This window comes from Pteronotus mesoamericanus, unplaced genomic scaffold (genome assembly GCF_021234165.1).
Source record: "Pteronotus mesoamericanus isolate MK-2021 breed Mesoamerican mustached bat unplaced genomic scaffold, CSHL_Meso_final contig_730, whole genome shotgun sequence".
NCBI lineage: Eukaryota > Metazoa > Chordata > Mammalia > Chiroptera > Mormoopidae > Pteronotus > Pteronotus mesoamericanus.
The window spans coordinates 1,033,493-1,054,381 of NW_026555246.1; the positions used below are offsets into that span (position 1 = coordinate 1,033,493).

Sequence of the window (20,889 nt, forward strand, 5' to 3'; positions counted from 1 at the left end):
AGATGGCGGCTGGTCGCACAGGCCTGGCACCCAGTGGGGAGGCCCAAGCCATGTGTGTCCCTGGGGCCCTGGTGGGACCTGCCCAGACCCACCTCCCACCACTCTGCCCCCGTGGGGTATCACTCCCTGAGCCCCCTCCGGCCGCCCTGCCACTCCCGGCCCTTGCCCGGGGTCGAGCACCTGAGCAGCGGCCCTCCTCGGAGCCGGGAGAGGACACGCCTCCATTTCTCCCTCTGAAACGACCGAGGCAGGCCGAGCGAGCCTCTGTGGACGGAGAAGGAGCCCCCCGCCCCAGCTCCTGCTGGCGCTGGCGCCGCCCCTGCCGCACCACAGCGTCTCCCGCGGGTCTCCGCGTGCGGCCGAGCCTGTTCCCGCCCGGGCGCAGACGGGGCCCAGGAGAGAGCTCGGCGAGCAGGGGGCTGTGGAATCACCCGGGACCCCACAGACCGCTAGTGCGCCCCAGCGGGAGCCGAGGCCCAGCTGTCCGGGGCGAGCCGCCGTGCGCGGGGCACGGGCGCGTCCTGGGCTGGGCGGCAGCTGTGCGGCTCCGTAGCAGGGTCGCTGTGAGCCTGTCGCCAGGCTCCAAGTTTACGGTATCACCTAACTTGAGCCGTAAACTGTCCTAAGATACAGGTGCGGTCATTGTCCTGTTTTCTGGATGAGGGACCACGGCTGCGACCCCTGAAATAGCTGACCACGAGTCCAGCGGCTGGAAGGGGGAGGCAGTGTGCCACCTCCGCAAGCGGGAGGGACCGGGAGGCAGGGCCGCTGAGGCGGCCACACGGTGGCGCTGCCGCCCAAGCGCGGCGGGGCCCGGCCTGGTCTGCGGCTCTGAGCCCCGTGGGCAGCCGCCCCCGGGGACTTCGGAGGTGGAGACAGCTTCTGGGGTCCCACCGCGAACGAGTCAACGAAGACCTGCCGGAACGGCCTGCAGCAACCGCCGGTCTTGGACATTTACTTCCACTGTTGGCTCCTGAGTGAGCTGCGTTATTTATACCCTTCCCTCCTCAGTCCAGGACACTGGGACTCACTGCAGGCTCCGAGGCCCGCTCGGCAGGGGCGGCTCTGCCTGCGGGTCCTGACGCCGCCGGGCAGGCCACGCGACAGGCGGAGCTCCCCTGGGCGGTGAGCAGAGTGCAGCCCAGGCCCGTGGAGAGGCAGGGCTACCTGGGCTCAGGGGGCAGAGCTCCACCCCACCTCCGCCATGCTGACACTCAGCCGGCAGCTTCTCAGTGTGGGGACCATCCTGTGCGCCGTAGGGTGCTGAGCAGCACCCCAGCCTCTATTAGATGCCGTTAGCACCCCTTGGCAGGTGGCAAAACTGTTGCCTGTGGGGACCATGAGGAGCATGGGGGGGTGGCACTTGAGGGCGTGAGGGGCGAGGAGCCGGGCGCCCACTCCCCGCTGCGGCCTGTGCAGTTGCCGTGTCCGGCCCCGCCCCCTGGAGCCAGGCGGCTGCGGCTGCGGCTCCGCTCGCTCCGGGTGGCGGCCCGTTGCTGCCTCTCAGAGCCAGAGTCCCGAGAGTCAGTCGGGGCGCGCGTGTGTGGCTGCCCCAGGCGCGCTGTGCTGGGGCAGTGAGTGAGGTCAGCCACGGGGCGACAGGTGGGGCCTGACCCCACGGGGGCCCTGCAGACAGGAGCGCACGTGAATCCCTCCTTGCTGCTGTCATTGCTCGTGTGCTCGCTTTACTGGGGACACGAAGGCCCCGTGATGGTGGGTAACTTGCTGCAGGCCCCACGGGAACCAATGTGGCTAGAAGTCACGCTGCGTCGCCTCTTGAGGGTGGTGTGGGCTCCCCCGAGGCCAGGGGTCTCCCCGCTGCAGCTCCAGCTTCTGAGGAGCTCAGGTTGCATCCCGAAAGACACCGCGGAACCCCGATACCAGTGGGGCCAGAAAACAAGCTCCTCATTTCCCTGCCTGGCCTCCCTATCACTGGGGCACGTTCCAGGAACCTGTCCTCCCAGAGGCAGGAGCCTATTCCCAGAGAAGGCCAAGCCCAGAGCTGCACAGGCCCCTCCCAGGCTCAGCCCAGCTGGCCTCCCAGGGCAGCGGGTGGGGATGCCCAGGGGGCTCTCCCGGGGGTGCTCTGCCACCCCCCCAGTGCCCCTCACACCAGTAGAGGGGCGCAGGTCCAGGGCAGGTGGACGATGGCCCGGGACTCACAGTAAGAGGGTGGTGGCACTGGGTCCTTGGACATCGCGGTTCTGGGGGTGCTGGGTCCTCACGCCCAACTCTCTCTCCGCTCGCCTTCCACTAACAGACCCTGACCTTCCTCCTCCGCTGAAAGGTCCCTGCGAGTGCTGCCCACCTCGTCTGACCCGGCCTTTCACGTCAAGAAACCTGCTGTTCTTCTGTGATTGTTCCCAAGCCTCTGGTTTCCGTGTGCTTTGATTCTCGAAATATTTGAAGTGAGAACAGTTCGGTAGCTTTGGTGACTTCTCAGAAAGTCAATGGAAGCCAGTTGCTATGCAACCCTCCGGCGAGCGCGGCGGGTGCTGCTCCCGGCTGAGGGTGCACTGTGTGAAATAAGGCAATCTCAGCGCCTCTGCTGTTTTTAAGGAGTGGAGAAAAATGTTGTTTTAGGAAAAACTTGAGGTAACTCAGAAGCTTCTCATAAGCTGGAAGACAAACAACATGCCATTCACACGAGTTACCAATTTTAGCCCCACTGGAGCCTGGGGACCCGGGCTGGGGCCGGCCGCAGGGGAGCCGGGCCATTCCTGGCAGGATTAGGAACCAATAACGGGATCTGAACACCGGGGCCGGCTTCTGCCCCCAGTCTGGGTCTTGGCTGCACAGCCCCCAGACTTCGGGGACACCGTGCAGACCCTGCTTCCCACAGGGCTCCCGGCTGCAACCCCTGTGGTCTCGCCAGGCTGAGACGCTTCCAGGGACGGGGCCTCACTTCTCACAGAAAACACGCAGCTCCTCGCGGAGCGGCAACTCCGAACTCGCCCTCACAGACCTCTGTGTCTGCGCCTCTGGGCCCCGCGCCCAGCCGGGCAGCCACCTGCCCGGTGACCCACCCAGGGCAATGCCACCCAGCTGCGCTTCTTTCCTGGGGCCCCCACTCCGAACGGGCCTTCTTTGCAGAGGCTTCGCAGGCGCGCTGCCCCCGTCCCGGGGAGCAGGCAGGCCCTGGGCTCCGCGTCTAGAGGGCCTGGGGCAGCTGGCTGCTCGGACCCACCTTCTCCTGCTCCCCACGGGGCACAGCCCCTGGAGGCCCGGAGACGGCCGCACCCAGCACCGTGTGTGTGGGGCCGTGGCTGGCAGACACAGACCGTCCCTGCCCACGACAACGTGTGGGAAGGAGAAACGTCTCGCAACTCATTGGAGTGACTTTATGTCTGTGGGATTCAATAATAAAAGCCAAGGCTGGGATTTTTGCACATCTTAGTTCTTGTCACATTCCCCTTTCCTCATAATTCCTTTGAAATGTATCTGGCGGAAGCACCGGCTGGGGACTCCGTGCCCGGCTCAAGGCCCTCGGCTCTCACAGCCGCCCCCGGGGACTGTCCCTTTCCCGGGCTGCCTGACGCCCCCGACAGCGGGACGGCCTCCCCTTTGCCCTGTCGTTGCTCCTGAACCCCGGAGCCCACGCCAGAGCCACGGCGAGGCACCCCGTGCCGCTGGCCCCGCAGGCAGGGCCTCCTCCAGCCGCCTCCTGACATGACCACCCCGGCCTGCGCTCCTGCAGCACATCCTCCTCAGGGAGGCTGAGCCTCACACCCAGGACTCCACTGCCCCCTTGCAGTGCAGCAGCTCTGCAAAACAGAGCAGAGCCTCAGGCTGGCCCTGTCACGTCTGGCATCCCCCGGGACAAGGGGGCCCTGCTGGGGGCCAGACTTCCGCAGGGACCCACCGCGGCCTCGGGGGGCTGGACGTGGGCCCTGGGCTTCCAGGGCCAGGTCAGGAGAAGGCGCGCAGAGCCGGGGATGAGCTTTGCTGCACGAGACCAGTCAGCCCCGCTGGGTCCCCAGGGCTGGCACAGCGGCCGGAGCACAGTGTCCCTCCTGGCCAGGCTGAGGGGCCTGGGGCTGACGCGGGCGCAGCAATGCCCCACGTCCCCGTCCTCTCTTCTGACCCCTCCAAGGCCACCGGCAGAGGCCTGGGCCAGGGCGCTGAGCCCGCCCGGGGGCAGTGGGCGCTCTCTGGATTTGGCTTCGAGGCGCACCTCCAGCCCCGCTCTCCCCGCCAGCCTCCCGCACCATGGAGTCCCGCACCCCCCGCAGCGGGAAGATGGGGAGGCGAGGCGTCGGTCCCCTGTGCCCTCCGCTCTCATGGGGTTGGTCCTGGTCTTGCCGAAGCTGTCCCACTGCCCACATGCCCTGGGCCTCCTGCCTTGCTGGCTGAGGCTCCCGAAAGCCCTCCGCCTGTGCACACCCCACACTGTCCCCACCCCCATGCTGCCCCGAGGAGAGTGGGCCGCAGCCCACGCCCAGCCCCCGCGCTCCCCACTCACCGACGGGTAACCTGGGCTGTACCGCATGGCTCTCGGAAAGTGGGGCCCTCCCGGTGGGGGGCACAGGAGGGGCAGTGCCCAACTGGCCGTGGCGGGTGGCGTGTGCCGGCCCACCTGCGCCACGTGGCCTCACTCTGACCAAGTGGTTCACTCCAATGTCCCCCCGGCACGCAGGGACCGGGGCGCCGAGGCCCGTCCACACGAAAGGAAACACGGTGCCCGCAGGGCAGAGCACAGACCCTCCATCCGCCCCCGACCCGCCGCCTGACGTGCCAAGAGAAAGTGCGAAGCGGAGGCTTTACAATGCTTAGTGCTCTTATTTCTGTGATTAATAGCAAAGTTACATATTTCCCCTTTTTTAGCTATTTGTATTTTTTCTTCTGTTACCTGCTACTTCCATTGCCAATTCTGTTTTTCCTATAATTTAGAAGTTCTTCATATATTAGGATATTTTTGCCACATTGCAAATATTTTTTCTGCTTATGGTTTGTCTTTTAATTGTGTTCTTTTGACATTGGTTTTGTATTTTAAGTATTCAAACATGTATCTAGCTCTCCTTCACATTCCTTCTACTGTATTTGTATTTTGCTTAGGAAGCACTCGACAACCAATACTTTTTTCTCGATTTGTGCGATTTAAATAATTGATGTTTTATTAACCTATATTTATATGATATATTTAACTTACTATGTATGAAATTTATACTTATCGTATATTTATTCATAACCCTTAACCATACTATTTATATTTATCACATGTTCAGTTACTTACATGAGGAGTGTTTTGAGAGCTATAGATTTATTCAATTGATCTTATTCAAATTGATCAATTTGAATAAAATTGATTTTATTCAAATGATCAATTGAACATGCAAATACAGTATGATTTTAAATATTTTTTTTTACAAGATGTTTGAAGGAAATCCCTTTGTATCTTATTGGCTCTCAAGGCTTTCTCAGCCATTCTGACTTTCTAGATGAACCTTAGAATCATTTCATCAAACTTCTAATTATCAATCTGGGAAACATCCTCATCTCTCTTCAGTCTTCCCGTAAGGAACAGCGTATGTCTCCTCATTTACGTTGTTTTTTTTCCCTATCATTAAGAATGTGCAACTGTCTTCCCATTGGTCCAGTGTCATCTTGCTAGGACAATTGCCAGGTACTTTATGTTTTGTTACTATTGTAAAGGGAACTTCCCTCTCCCTATTCTCCCTGCTACCAGGGTGTTGTGGGTTCTCAAAGAAATTACTAATTTTTGTATAATTATCTTTTATTTCACCATGCTGCTGAAGTCCTTTAGTAGAAGCTTTACCATGGCTTCCTCTGAGTTTTCCAGGCACATAATTATGAGCAAACAATTCTAGTTTTATCTGCTCTTTTCCAAGGTTGGTTCCATGTCATTTGACATTGCCGGGAACTCCCAGGACCTTGGGAACCGCGTTGTGTCTCCCTGCTGCGGGTGCTGCCGTGGGGTGGCGCAGCGTCGCCCTCAGCGCGCTGCTCCGTGAGAGGAGGGGCTCCTGCTGAGGGCAGCTCTGGGCAGCTCTGCGCCCCCCGGCCCAGGTCTCGGGGCCCCCGCGCTCGTCCAGAGTGAAGTCTGGGAAGTCTGCCGCCAGGGATACCTGTTTCGCTTTGTTTTGCAGGCATTTCTCAGACTTACTTGACCATGGAACCCCTCTATTTTCCTGTGTAAATATCGATGAATGTCCTAAGAACTACTGTGCGTTACACTTTAAGACATTTGATTCTTTTCCTACGTTTAAACAATGTGGGTTGTCCTGTGACCATCTGTTACTAGTTTTCAGTTTTTAAAAAAACCGAGGGATCCTTTCTCAGCCCCTGCGGCGCCAGTCACACCTCTTGCTCTGCCCCAGCCTGCGTGTCCCGGGCTCTTTCTCAGCGACTCCCCTCTCCCGCCTGACCTGGCTCTCTTCCCGTGCCACCACCCTCAGCCCCGTGCCACCACCCTCGGCTTCAGCTTACAGAGCAGTGCTGAGCTTCCCTCTGGCTGCAGACCCCTGTGCCAGCCGCCCACCCCCGGCCGCCCCACTGGGGCGCACCAGGCGCTGCACACTCAGCCAGTTCAGCCGAACCCATCCTGCTGCCTTCTTCCCCGCGGCCGCTCCTCCGGGCAGCACCGTCCGCTCTGCGCTCCGAGGCGGGGACGCACACAGTGCCTCTCCCCTCTCACCCACGCGGCACCCACGCGTTCCTGGTTGGGCCCCTGAAGGTCCCTTCGGTCTGCGCTCCCTTCTCTGTCCCTGTGCCGGTGGTCCCTGCACAGGCCCCACAGCCCCCCGTCAGGGGCGCCCGCCCCCCCTAAGCCACAGCCCCCACCCACCAAGTCTGCACACAGGAGAAATGCAAATCGGGGTGCATATATCTTGACAAATTAGTGTTTTGGGATTTTTTTTTTGATAAATACCCAGAATGGGATTTCTGGGTCACATGGTGGTTCTATTTTTAGGGTTTTTTTTTTAGAAATCTTCATAGTGTTTTCAATATTGGCTGCTCCAATTTGCAGTCCCACCTACAGTGCACGAGGGCCCCTCGTCCCCACGTTCTCGCTGTATGATGCTAAGTGAAATTAGACACAGAAAGGCAGATGTTGCGTGCTTTCACTTATATGTGGAATCTAAAAACAAACAAACAAACAAACAAACAAACCAAAAACAGACTCATGCACACAGAGCCCAAAGATACTGTTACCCAGAGGGAGGGGGCATTGGTGAAAAAGGTAAAGGGGGTATAGTCAACAACATTGTGCCAAGTTTCCATGGTGACAGACGAGAGCTAGAATTAGTGGGGTAATCGCATTGTAAGGTATAAAAATGTGAAATCACTATGTTGTACACCTGACACTCGTATAACGAATATGATAGCGTACACCAACTGCACTTAAATTAAAAATGAATAAATGAAAATAAAATTTAAAAACACTGCTAGTCAGATTACATCATTCTCCTGCTTGAAACTGCCCTGGGGCGCGAACCAAAGCCCTCGAGGGGGAAGGCAGGCCCCCCATCTGCTCCTTGCGGCTTCTCCACGGCAGCTCCTGCAGCGCCCCCCCCTCGCCAGCCGCGCCCCCCCCCCCCATTCAGGCCCAGCTGTCCGGCACACGCCCCTCTCTCCCGGCCCCGCCTCTGCACGTGGCACATCCCTCTGCCCAAACTGACCCTTTCTCTGCCTTCCTGGGGCAGAGGATTCACTCCTCCGGTTGCTGCCCTGACCTCCTCGGGAGGGGCTGCCTGCCCCCTCCCCGCAAGGGCGCCCCAGAACCTCCGAGGACAATTGCTGCCTTGTCTGCACCTCTGCTCCAGAGCAACCCAAGGTCAGGGACATGGTTGGCCCAGCACCGCAGGGGGCTCATAGGAGCCCTTCGAGGAGCGTTTCCCAGCTGGTGTGGGCCGTGAGGAAACGGATGTGACTGGCTGTAAGAGCAGGCCTGCTGAGAGGAAGCCGTTCCCACAGCCCCAGGGTGGCGCTGTGCCTCGCGTGGGAGCTCGTTCTTAAGGCCACAGAACCCAAGTCGGGGTGATGCCCTGGGGCCCCCACACCTGTCCGCAGAGGGACACGGGCCTGTGCTCCGCCTTGGACATGCTGCCTTTGAGTGTGGGAATCACGCCGGCTGTAACATTGGGTGGGCTTCAGAATATATAAGTGCGTCTCTGCCTGTGTTCTGAAACAACCTACGTGGCATTGCATCGTCCCTGCTTAACCGGCCCTTGCCAATGATTAAGGCCGCTTGCTGCACTGCAGACTCAGCCAGTTCAGCCGAGGCACTTCTCGGGTAACTTTGAAAACAGTGAAGAACTTGAGTTCCCTCCACGGTGATGGGACTCACTGTGAAGTTTTCTACGTTTCTTTCAAGTCCCCTCTGAAGTCCCCCGGAAAGCCTCGATCGCCCAGGACCGCCAGGTCCCCGACCCGGAGGTCCTCAAACCCTCGCCCCTGGCTTGACTCTCCTCGGCAAGGGTCAGCCTGTGGCCACACGGCCTGGGTGCCTCAGGTAAGGAAAAGAACCGCGAGGGGAAACGGCTCTGGGCGGGCCGTGACCGGGGGAGGGCCAGGAGTAGCTGCGATATGGAAGCTCTGAGCTGAGGGGACCCTGCAAGGGAGGCAGAGAGCCAAGGCTCTGTCAGCACTAGTGAGCGGTAAGCCACCTGCAACTTCCAGATTTTCCTTTTTTAATTGGCATTGGGGGAACGCAGTCTGCCCCCTGGTGCCCGGAACAGCGCAGGTTCTTCTCCCTCTCTGCCCCAGGACCCAAAGTTCCCCGCTCTCTGTCTCCAGAGGTAGAAAGAGGTGGGCAGGGGCACATGGCTGTTCCCAGCCCCCATTCTGCAGGCCTGAGAGTCCCTCAGGCAGGGGGTCCTGGTGGAGGGGCCCCAGGCTGGGGCTGGGAGGGCTGGAAGGACCAGACCTGGGGGGAGGGAGGAAGAGGAGGGGAAGAGGGAACATGTTGATGGCTACTCCGCTGGGGATACGTGAAAATCCCAAAGGCCACTCATTCCAAAGGCCACTGCTGGTGGACAGAGGCTGGACCGGGAGGCTGGGCACGGGCCCGCCCCCGGGGCCCCTCCTTGGGCCCCGAGCCTCTTCTCCACAAGCCTGGGCACAGGGCTCAGCCCCCGCGCAGCCCCCCGGCCCTCGCCCTGCCAGGAAGGCGTGGGCCTGCTCTTTTATGCTGAGCCCCCGCGCAGCCCCCATGGGCTGTCCCCCCCCCCCCCCCCGCCCACAGCGGGGCTGCGGGGGAAGGCCCGAGTGGCGCCCTCGCCTGGCGGCCTGTGCCAGGAGCGCGGCTGCTTCTGCTCCTGCCCACCCAAGCGCCTGGTGCCGCTCACAGGATGACACACCCTCAGTGCCCGGTGTCCTCTCCTGTTTCCAGACTAAACGTGGGCGAGGTTTGCCTTTTCGGACACTCTCTTCTTGATCGATTCTATTGTTTCTTTCCAGTTTCTTGTTTATTGATTGCTGCTTTTCCGGACGCTCTCCTTGGTTCCGTTTGCGAGGCTGCGGTTTGGGCCGTGGGGCTGTGCTCGCAGTCGTGGGCCGCCTGCCGGGTGACCCTGGGGTCCTGCTCTCCCACTCCTCTCCCGCTACTCCTGGAAAGCACCTGCGAACCGCCTCCCCCCCGCTGGGCGCTGCGCTCCTCGGCTCTCAAACGCTCTCGGCTGCATTGCTCACCTTCCTCCTGAAGCGGGTTTTGGTTTTCAGAGGAGCTGGGCCTCCCATTGATACACCCCTCTCCTGCCCCTGGTTTTGGGGCACTGAGTCAGAGATCAGAGCCCGAACACTGTGTGCTGTATAAAACTCACCCCAACTTTCTTTAGGACCTAAAGGACTTTTGTCATTTTTGAGTGTCCTATGATCCTGCAAAATGGAAGCACAGATTTTTCTGTGGGGCAAGGAGGAAATTACGTCACCACTAATTTAACTTTATTCATGATATCATTAGAAACTTTTGTGCCCATTAAGATGTACCATGTGCGAGGCCTTGGAAAGGGCTGGGTGCCCACCGGCGCCTGCTTGTGCTGGTGTGCGATCTGCTGGGCTCTACGCTCTTGGAGGGTCTGCGCGGGTTGGCCCCCGGCTGCGGCCACCCCCTCCCTCAGAGACACACCCCCAAGTGCGCGCACGGGGGTCCGAGGGCTCGTTTCTGGAGGTCACTGTGCCAAACGAGCCCTTCCCTGCCACTTGGACACTGTGGGCCCTGCAGGCTGTGTGCGGTGGAATTCTGTCACGTGAAGACCACACCTGCGGGGCTTATCTTATTACGATTTGATTTACGACGCACCGATAAGGCGGACCACGGATGCTCGAATTCAGGTGCCAGGCCTGGGAGCCCGACCCCCGGGAGCCAAATGCCTCTGGCCACTCACCCGGCACGGCTGCGCTGTGCTGAGCCACAGGGTCCCCCCGCCACCCCATCTCTGGGAACAGAGATGTCACAGCCCCACCCCCCCCCCCCCCCGGGCCCCCCGCCCCGGTCCTGGCACTGAATGAGGTGACGTGGGTCAGTGCCCCTGAGCCGCCTGGCACAGCTCCGCGCTCAGCCCCAGCTGGCAGGCACGTCAGGCGCCTCCTTTCCTCACATCTCCCCTTGCTGGCACCCCGTTCTTGCCCACCTCAGGTCACGGGAGGGGTGCTCCCTTCCCCTGACAAAGCCTGCACTGACCCCTGCACATGTTGGGAGAGGCGGGCCCAGTCTGACAGCGGGAGGAGTGGGGAGGGCGCGAGGCGCTCGCGGCAACAAGAGGCAGCTCCGGACGAAGACGCGGCAGCGGGGGAAGTGAGCGCAGGTCGCGGTGTTTCAGGTGCTCTGGCAGCCGGGGCCTTGCTGACCCCGGGGAGCTGCCCTCCCAGGGGAAGCCAGGTCCTAGAGGCACCAAACACCGCACTACGGAGCGCGCGTCACAGATGCAAACCCCGCGACCCGAGTCCAGCCCCAGGCAGCTCCTTGCTCAGCGTCTCACACTCGGGCGCCCTCCCCGCCCTGAGCAGCCCGGCCGGGCACCGCCCGCAGCCCACAGCTGCTGAAACTGTTCACAGTGGCCGGTCCCCTGCTGCTGCCCCGCCCTGCCCACGGTTGCTGGTGGAGGTCACAGGAAGGCCCTCCCCCCAAGACCCCACTCCACCCCCTGGGACCCGGGACCACCCGGTGCTTCCCCAGGTGCCCTGAGGGGCCATATCCGGGAGGGACGGGCCATCTTTTCCACGGCAGTCACCGCCGGACCTGTCGGCCTCACTGCGCCAGGACAGTAACGAAACCCACAGCTGAACACGAGGGGTGAATGGAGGGCAGGAGGCCGGGGTGGCTCCCGAGCCTGCCTGTCTCGCGGGAAGCAGGGCAGCAGGGGAGGGCGCCTGCCCCCACGCAGGGCCCACTCACCTTCCCGTGGCTCAGCAGGACTATCCGCACCAGCACCACGTTGATGTGGGCCCCCAGGGACTCGTCGTGGTAGATTTCATTGACCTAAAAGACCACCAGGGAGAGGTCGTCAGCTGGCATCTCAGGCCCAGCACCCGCCCTGGCTCTGCCTGCCCACGACGTCACCTGCCCAGTGCCCGCACCCCTCCCTGGCTCCCCCAATCCTGGTGTGCACCGGGCATCACCGCTGTCGGGGACGAACCCTTCCCTCCTCTGCGCCACCTGCCCGGCAGCCCCCGCAGTGCGGGAGGACGGCCACCCCTCCTCAGTGCCCCGCCTGCCGGCAGGCCGTTCGCCACCTGCGGCCGGGGCTTGGACACCGCTCCATCTGGGCTCGGCCCCTCACTGCACGCAGCCTTTCCTTCGGGGCTCCGGGGGCAGGGGCAGGGACAGGGCCGGCACTGCTGCCGGCGGGAATCAGTCTGCTGTCACTGCCGCCGCCGGTGGCGAGTGTCGCCCACACTTGCCACTGTTGGGAAGAGGGGGGTCTGTGTAGGCCCAGCCCGGAGCTGACAAGGTGCCGGTCAAGGGTGGACCCCGCCCTGAAATGGAGGCCCTTCCTGTGCTCGGTCGGTGCCTGCAGTGCGTCACTGGCTCCCTTCCTGCTCTACCGCTGGCGTAGGCATGTTTCATTTTTTGCATTGAAGAACATTACTCTGAGCATGTGCTCATGGGCATCACCAGATGTCAAAGGGTTCACGGCACAAGAAAGAGAAGGGGACCCCACTCCCCACAGCACGGGTGCAGGGCCTCGTGGGAACACTGGCCGGGTGGCCCCTGGTTCGGCTGGCGCCGACTGCTGCACACCCGCTCAGGGTCCCGCCTGGGACGGCCCCTTGCTGCCACCCTCTGCGCTGGCCAGCAAACCTCTGCTCCAGACGGCCTGCCCCTGGCCACTCCCTCTCAGAGGGCCTCCCAGGTCTGATGCGCCCCTTGGCGTGTGCCGGGTCCAGTGCTTCCCCAGTCTCTGTGTCCCCCACAACCATGGGCTGTAGTCCCCAGCAGCACCCAGCCAGTGCTCAGATCCTGAAAGAACGGACCCACTCAGGCCGGGGCTGAGTGGAGGGAGGCGTGAACTGCCTGCACCCATGGCCGCGTGCGCTCAGGGCCCAGGGGCTGCCGACGGCGCCCTGTCAGGACAGAGCCCGCCTGCCCGCCAGGCCAGCGCTGCCCCGCTCCCAACCCCAGCCTGCGCAGTCTCCGTCTGAGCAGCAGTAACTGCTACCCGTACAGAGCAGAAAGACCCTTCGGGAAATCTGAGGGTTAACAAGGAGACTCAAACACTGACAGATCAAGCACTGTCCCGGCCCTGCCCCTGGGAAGTGGGGCTGGCAGACCTACAGGAGCACCTACGTCAGGCCTGCCTCCCTTAGCGTCCCCTCTGTAGAACAAGGGACAGTCCCCACTGCACAGAGCTGCTCCGGACTGAATTTGCACATGCGAGAGAAGGAATGGCGGTGAAATGGTAAAACGCTGGATTTGTCCCTGCCGGTCGCTCCTGCCGCCTGCAGGCCCCCTGGGGTCTCAGGGTGGGGTGCACACCCCTGAAATGCAGACAGCCTGGCCCAGCTTTGAGGGTCAAACTAGGTATTTTAGTCCACAGCAAGACAATAGCCCTACCAACCAGTTTTTCTCAAGAGAGAAAGGGGTTTTTTGTCTTCAAAGTAGCCGCTTTATCTATTACCAGCAAAACTGGCCAACTTGGCTCCTGGAGCTTGACTGAAATACAGAAGGCAGGCAGTGACAGAGGGAGGGCCCCGGGCAGCCGGCGGGGGTGGGGGTGGGGGAGGGCAGGGGCAGGAAGGGGCGAGGGCAGGACAGGGATGGTGAGAACCGGCCTTGATCTTGGAGATGATGCAGGAGGAACTTGAACTGCCGCCCCCACCTGCTGGCTGGGGACTGGGGGACTGGCTCACATTTTGGGGTGGCTTCAGAGAGGAGAAATGGAGACACGAGAAGCTTCAGCAGCAAGAGGCCTGTAAGGGCTGCCAAGCTCCCAGCTATGTAGGGGGGACCCAGGGACAGTGAGCAAGATGGCTGGGAACACAGCTGGGCCTCAGAGAGCCCAGGGGTGCTGGCCAGCAGGAGGGGAGTCCGCAGCAGAGAGCACAAAGCCCGAGGGACCCAACCCACAGGCCTGCAGCCTGGAGGGCTGCTGCTCAGAGCAGGCTGGGACAGACGTGTGCAGATGCAGGGTGGCTGTGCCATGCACGCACCCCCACCCAGAGGGAGGGGGGACAAGTGACAAACAGCCCTGCTATGGACTGACTACGTCCCCCAAATTCATATGTTGAAACCCTGACCCCCGTGTAATGGGAGGTGACGGGGGTTAGATTTGGCCACGTGGGTGGGGCTCCCCTGGTGGATTAGTGCCATTGTAAGAGTCGCCTGAGAGCTGTCGCTCTCTGCCACGTGCGGACCTGGCAGTAGGCGGCTGCCTGCAAGCCGGGGTGAGAGCCCTCACGAGGAACGCATCGGCGGGGCCTCCAGCCGCCGCACTCTACGCTGCACAGCGGCGCGCTCCTCCCAGGCAGGCTTCCAGCGGGCTGTGTTCTGGTCTCGCTCGGTGATGCTCGCGCCTCCCAGCGGTGGCCGGGCTTTGGGGCGGCCCCCACCTCATAGTCCCTCCAGAGCGTTCCCCGTAGCCCTGAGGTCAGGCCCCAGCCACCCCCTCCCAGAGGCAGGACCCCCCCAGAGACCACCGGCCTGGGCAGTGTGGTGTGGGAGAGACCCAGCCTAGCGATGAGGTCCCCCTTCGGGGCTGGCTCCCAGCCCCCACGGCGTGCTGAGCACAGGGCCCCGCTGCCCCGTCCTCCGCTGGCCAAGGGGTGGCCCCGCCTGCCCCCCACGGCCATGCCAGCTTTCCAGGGGCTGGGAAAATTCCATCTGCCTCCCTCTCCCCACAGGTGCTGCTCAGGTGCAGCTGCAAAGCAGGAAGCCTGCGGCGCCCACGTGGCTGTGAGAACCACTGGGAATAATGCGTAAAATTTCCAGCAAAACAGGCACATCCTCACTCAGGTACAACATTTCTGCGGACCAGAGAGCTGAGAGACGTGGCAAAAGGGGACCCTGAAGGCGGATGGGGCCGCCCGAGGCCTCGCTCACACCGTCCTGCTCCCCATTCCCGACCTCCCCTCCCCGGCGGGCAGGAGGCACAGAGCCCAACTGCTCCGGTCCCCTGCACGCCACCCTTCAGCTCTCAGGCACCACTGGGAGCAGACCCGACCTCCTCCCTCTGGCCTACACCCTCAAGGGCACCCTCAAGCGCAGGCCCTCCAGGCCCTCGGGGCGGCCCGGCTGGCTTCTCTGCGATCCACTTCCGCGGCTTCCCTCCAAGAACCCGTGGCCCCGCAGCTCCGCCTTCCTGAAGCCCTGCAGCCTGTCCTGCCGCCTGCGCAAGGCTCGTGCCTGGAATTCCCTCTTCTTGCCAGCTGCTGGGTTCTTGAAATATCTGAAGGGCATTCAAGAATCAAAGTCCAAGTAATAAATGCATTTCAAAGGAGGGGGGCATTTACTGCCCTGCTTAACCCCCTGCCTCCACCCCAAAGCCCTCGCACTGCAACTGGGATAAAGTGAAAACGCCGCTGCGTCTTGTCAGGTGGGCCCGGCCTGGCTGGACCCAGCAGCGGAGCCCGCCCCCGCCCGGGGCTTTGGTGCTCGCGGGGGCCCCCTGGCTCTGCATGCTCTCCCCTCAGCATACCCGTGCCCTGCTCGGAGCACCTAAAACGCCCGCTGGGGAGTTGCTCCTAGAACTGACAATTACTGGGTACAGGAGGCACCTCTCTTACTTGCTCACCGCGGTGTCCCCAGCAGTGTTAAGCGCACCGCACCGTAGGCGGTCAGCGAAGAGCTTTAAATAAATGGAGGAGGGGATAGCTGTAGAGACTGCGGGCCAATAGGAAATGGGCAAATGTGTGAGAGCAGAGGGTCACCGAGGCCCTGCAGTGGCCTGGGCCGCAGGCAAGGGCCCCAGCGCCTTGTGCCCCCGCGCCGCCCCGAGGCCTGCGTGCGGGGGCGCTGCTGTCCTCAGCCCGACCGCAGCGGGCAGGCTGGGACAGTGTCCTTGAGCCTGGTCTGAGGAATTGATCCAGGAGCCTTGAAACCCGGGGGGAAACACTCATCGCGGCAGCCCTTCCTGCATGGACAGCAGCCAAGGACTCTCGCTCGGGAAAGCACATTGTAATGCTCCCTTTGCTTATGAAAAGGCGCAGCCAAGTTTCTGCTCTGGACTAGGCACTGAGCTGGGACCGGCTCTGAGTGACAACGTGAAAGCCGCCCTTCGCTGCGGGGGGGCTCTCTTCTGCCCTGTGCAGCTGCGAGCCCGGGCCCAGCCCGGGCTGTCCCCAGGAGCAGCGTTTCAGGGAGGCCACAGCCACCCTCCCCTTCCCCACTAGCCTCAGAGCCTGTGGGGTGCGACCTTCACCCCTGAGATGTGACCTCTGTCACCTGAGTCCAACAAGGCACAGCCATGTCACACAACGCGTCCCCACAGTGATGTTCGTTCCTGCTGTGATTCATATTCTTCTGCGGTTCCACCACCATTTCCACCCAAGGAGAGAGAGAGGGCCGCATGCATCACCAGGACGGTGTCACGCACCCGGGGAGCCCCAGAGATGGGGACGGGGAGCAGGGAGTGCCCCGGTTGACCAAGGAGGGAAGGGAAGGCGGCTGAGCAGAGGCGGGAAGTCAGACCCAGGGTTATGGCCCCCTCCTTGTTGTGGCTCCCACAGCCCTTTAAGGTCAGGCAGATCTGAGGGCTGTCGGCCCTGCTTCCCACTCGGACCCTAAGCAGAGGCCACACAGCACGAGTGGAGTTCACTCCTGACCTGGCGCTAAGTGGAGTGAGGACAGCGAACAGGCCCAGAGGCGTGTGTGGGCTCCAGATGCTCCAGCTGTGCTGGTGGGATGGACGTCGCCGTCCTGGGACTGGGGGAAGCTGCAGAGCGGACCGACCGTGTGGTGCCGGACCTGGCCTGGATCGGGGGCCCAGTGCACCCGAGCAGCCCAGGTAAAGGGCCTCCTCTGCCCCCTCCCCAAAGAGATGACGGGGAATCACGCCAGCCTCCCCATGGCCACTGGGAGCAGAGCGGGCATGGGGTCTGTCCTCCTGTGCAGCGCCCACGCCGCCCCCAGCCCCGGAGCTTGGAACAGGCGCCAGAAGCATGGGCCAGGGGCCAGGCGCAGGGGAGTGGGGAGCCCAGACCTGGGGGAGGGCATGAGCGCCCCGCAAGTGCCGCTGGGCCAGAAGGGCCACGGGGAGGCCTCAGCTGGCCCAGAGCCAGAGCCAGGCTACTGCAGGACAGTGTCCCAGGGCCACCGGTCCCCACCGGCTGCAAGGGTTCATTCTCAGCAAACACAGACGCTGCTCCCCCCAGGCCGCCCTCTGCAGGGCCAGCGATGTCAGCACCGCATTTGCTGGACTGTCACCCACCCCTACATTCAGCAGACCTGTGCTCCCGAGACCTGGGAGCCTCCTTGGAGCCTGCACCCCGCTGGCTCCCAAGCTCCCCACCGCCCGCCCCCCCTGGCCAGCTCTGACCCTCAGAGGTTCCTGTCCCAAACCTCCGAGCCTGCCCCACCCCACGCCCCCCATCCAGGGATCTGCCGAGGACGCGACACCGTGTGTCCGCGGTGGCACCGGTGCTGCTGTCGGAGCCAGCGGGAGGCTCGCTGCCCGTGCCTTCTCCCCGGACTGGCAGAGGGTTTGCCGCGGGCCTGCCGGGCCCTGTCCTCCGCTGCCTGAGGCAGGCAAGTGTGTTCCCATGAGAGCCACGCTTCTCGGGGACGACAGCTGCTGGGCAGATGTCATGGACACAAAGGACACGGTAGCACCTCACTGGTCAGCTTTGACCTTCCAAGACCTGTGCCAGGCACCTGCTCGTTAGGCCTGTTTTCACCACCGGGAGGCGGGGCGGGGGGCTGAGGCTCGGAGAGGCCGGGAAGCCTGCCCCCAGGAGCACAAGCAGGAGTCAGGGCGAAGGCTTCGGAAAGCGGTTTTGGGAAACCTGCTGCAATTACGGTCACCAGGCCCTGGGACTGGGTTTTCAAACATCCAGCACCTGTGATACGGAAAAGCCGTGGGCGTGGGAAGCGATGTGCAAGGGCCCCAGGGCGCCTGGGACTTCGGCACCATGCGGGGTGGGTTCTGTTTCTTCATGGGAGTCTCTGGGTCCGTGATCACTGTACGGGAATCCACTTACTCATTTATTCAAAAGATGTTTATTCAACACTTACTAGTGCCAGGCCGTTGGCCAGGGACCGAACAATCACATCAGGTTAGTGGAGCCCTGCAGCCTCATGTTAAACGTGCGCTGCGTCGCGTGAACCCCTAACCCTTCCGAGACACACCGGCAGGGGCCCCCGGGCAGGGGAGCAGGGCCCCAGGGTTGCTGGACCGCACCTTAGCACCAGGTGCGGGAGGAGTGGCAGCCACGCCAGGCCGGACCGCAGCCCCGCCCTGGGACACGCTCCCTGCTGCTCCGGCCCAGCTGTCCCCTCCTTCTGGGGAGTCTGCACCGGACAAGCTCCGCAGCTGCCTCCAGCTCAGCTGCCACTGAGGAGGTCCGCCGCGTGGCCCTCCTGGTTCATGGGGGCTCCCGCACCCACTCTGATAGCCATCCGCTCCCCCAGGGAGGCGGAGCGTCCTTGTCAGCTGTCAGGGGACCTCCCCCAAGGGGCCGGGACGTGGGGCAGTGGAGGGAGGCAGAGGCAGTGGTGAGGACGGCGCGGTACGCCCCTCAGAACCTCCTCCATCTTCCTCACCATTGCGCGTGTCGGCCCGCAGCACTGGGACGGGCCCCCACTCAGGCGGGGCCCCAGGCGGGCTTCCCGCCACCCTCCAGCCCCAACACGCTGTCCGGCGCGTGGCAGGCGCTCTGCAGACACAGGCCGAGTGGGCGCAGGACGGGGCAGGAGCGCGGACCTTGGAGGGAACGGGGAGCCCCTGTGGGTGGAGGAGCCAAGGGGCGAAGCCAGGGGTCGCAGAACCAGGTGGGATGGCGAGCCGGGGTGGGCGAGTGTCCCCCAACGCTGTCGGAGTCAGGCTGAGCGAGAACACTCGGCGGGCCCTCCTGGGGGTTCGGGGCGCTCGCTCTTCCACCAGAACAGTGGGGGCAGGATGTCACCTGGGCCGGGTCCCTGAGGGGGACGCGCCTCTCCACAGGCACAGAAGTCCCATCTTCCTCGCCTGAGTCACGCCATCACCCTCGCTGAGCCTCGGTGACCCTGTCTGGGGCCCGGAGTCCCGCAGGCCCACTGGGGCCACGTAGAGAAGCGTCGAGCGCCTCGCTGAGGGCCGCCCGCAGGCGCTCGGCCTCCTCAGGCCCTGGCAGAGGCACTTCTGACAACGGAGGCTGCGCCGCAGACTCCCGGAGACTGGTGTTTCTCTTTTAAGACCCCAAACCAGCCTCAGCACTCCGCCCGCGCAGCATCGCAGCAGACCCCGGCCCCGGCCTGGCACAGGGGCTTTGCTGGCCTCGTGTGCTGCCTCCCCTCGGCACCCTGCCCGCCCACGGCCCGCTGTGCACGGAGCTGCGGCGATGCTGCTAGGCGTTCGCGCACGCCGTTCCGCCCTGCAGCGGCACCAGCACACGTCGGGGGCGTCCTAGCGAGGCCTGCCTCTGCGTTAGGGGTGCCCTTCCCAGGCACCCTGCAGTGCCCTTCATCTTCCTGATAGTCCGCGTTAACCGGGGTGCAATTCCTCAGTCCTGCTCTGCTCCCTGATGTTCCCACACTCCAGGTCCTCTGAGCACAGGAACACAGCAGTTCATCTCTGAACCCGGAGCCCCCAGCGTGGCCAGTTCACACCAGGGGATCAGAGGGCCCCAGGTGCTAACGCGTGAGCAGGCATGGCGCCCACCTGTGGGACACCCTCCATGTGCCCAGCACTGTGTGAGCACCTTTCTGGAGCCTGACTCGAGTCACGCTCACAACAGCCCTGGGGGTGGGATGACTCCCCCATCCCAGCATGCAGCGGGGCAGGCAAAGGCCCCCGCCTGCCCAGGCCAGAAGGAGCGATCGCCCACTGACGGGCCAGACTTGCCTGCAGCTGCGCTCTGGTTCCCTTGTGCGGTGTGAGGTCTTCATTTCAATTTGCTGACATTAAAAAATAATTTGATTTCCTATAAAAGTTGGACTTAAAACAGAGCTGGCAACATGGGGCCTGCTTACTCCCACATGACCACAGCGAGGGCGCTCTGCAGGGCACGGAGTCTCGGCCACCACAGTCTCTGCCACTCTGTGTCTCCCACAGCCACGCCGGCCCCTGGCCATGCCTCCTGCCTGGCCCCCACCAGCATCAGAGAGAGCTTCCCTCTGACAAGCGGCGTGGCAGCCTCACACACGCACTGGCCCTGCCAGCCCTACCTCCTGGTGGCGCCTGGGGACAAGAATGAGGAGCGGGAACAGTGTGGGCACCCCGTCGCAGCCCACAGGACCAGCAGGCCCTGGCGCCGGGGAGCTGTGTGTGACCACTGGGCTTCTGCTCCCTGTCCTTGCCCCTCGCCCGCGGTGCGAAGGCCAGGCCCAAACCTGTGTGCCTCCTTGCCTGGGAGTTCAGCCTGATTCCCTGCAACTGAAGGCACCAAGGGTGAGTGTCTGGTTTCAGAGACGCTTTGCTCTGTCCCAGGCACCAGAATCCGAGACACGTGACCAGGACAGGGGGCTGCGTCTCCCTGCGGCTGGTTCACGAGACCCGCCCACCCCGGGATCAGCAGAAAGCATTCCTGCCGCCCCCGCCGCGCAGCCTCCCCCCCATCGCCACAGGGCCCCAGCCTTCCTGGAAGCTGCTGACAAATGGAGCCCACATGCCTCTGCTGTTTGCAAACCCTGGCGAGGCTTTGGGAAGCCCAGGCCAACTTCTGGATTAAATTAGAAAAGAGGAAAAAAATCTGAGTCCTGGCACAGAGAGAAACCATTCATTCAGCAAACACTTTAAGAACACACTGTACAGAGACCTGTTTCCACGCTCAGAGGGGTCCGAGGGCATGGCCTCGGCACCGGAAGCTCAGAAGGCGCTTGGGACGCCACGTTCTTCGTGGGCCGAAGTAGCACCTACGTTTAGTGGGCAAGGTGCCCTGGAGGCTCGGGGGTCTTCCAGGACACAAGCAGGTGATACGGCAGGGGGAGAGTGCTCCCCTGCCCGGAAATTTGCTCCTCCTGCTCTGCTGCCTTAAAATGGCTAAGATCAGCTCGTTCAATTGCTTTGCAAAGAATCCCGCAGTGACCGCACGGGCCTGCTGGGCCGGGCTGACGAGGCGGTGGGCTTGGGCTGGGGTCTGAGCAGGGAGAGTGTGGAGCTCCGCTCCCGTGCAAGGTCCCTGCGATGGCCTTGAGCAGGGAGTCCAACCTGTGGCCTGCGCCCCAGGGTGGCTGTGAATGCGGCCCAACACAAAATCGTAAATTTACTTAAAACATGATGACATTTTTTGTGCGTGTGATTATGTGTTGCAATGTATTTAATGTGTGGCCCAAGGCAACTCTTCTTCTTCTGGGTG

General features: G+C 62.6%; 1 protein-coding gene across 1 annotated transcript in view; it reads right to left on the minus strand.

Annotated features, from left to right (window-relative positions):
- The window catches only part of ADAMTS2 (ADAM metallopeptidase with thrombospondin type 1 motif 2), a 236,124-nt gene that overhangs the window by 72,824 nt on the left and 142,411 nt on the right, over positions 1–20,889 (minus strand). The window contains exon 5 of the mRNA XM_054583352.1: positions 11,357–11,440. Within this exon, the coding sequence (XP_054439327.1) occupies positions 11,357–11,440 (84 nt within the window). The remainder of the gene's footprint in view (positions 1–11,356; positions 11,441–20,889) is intronic.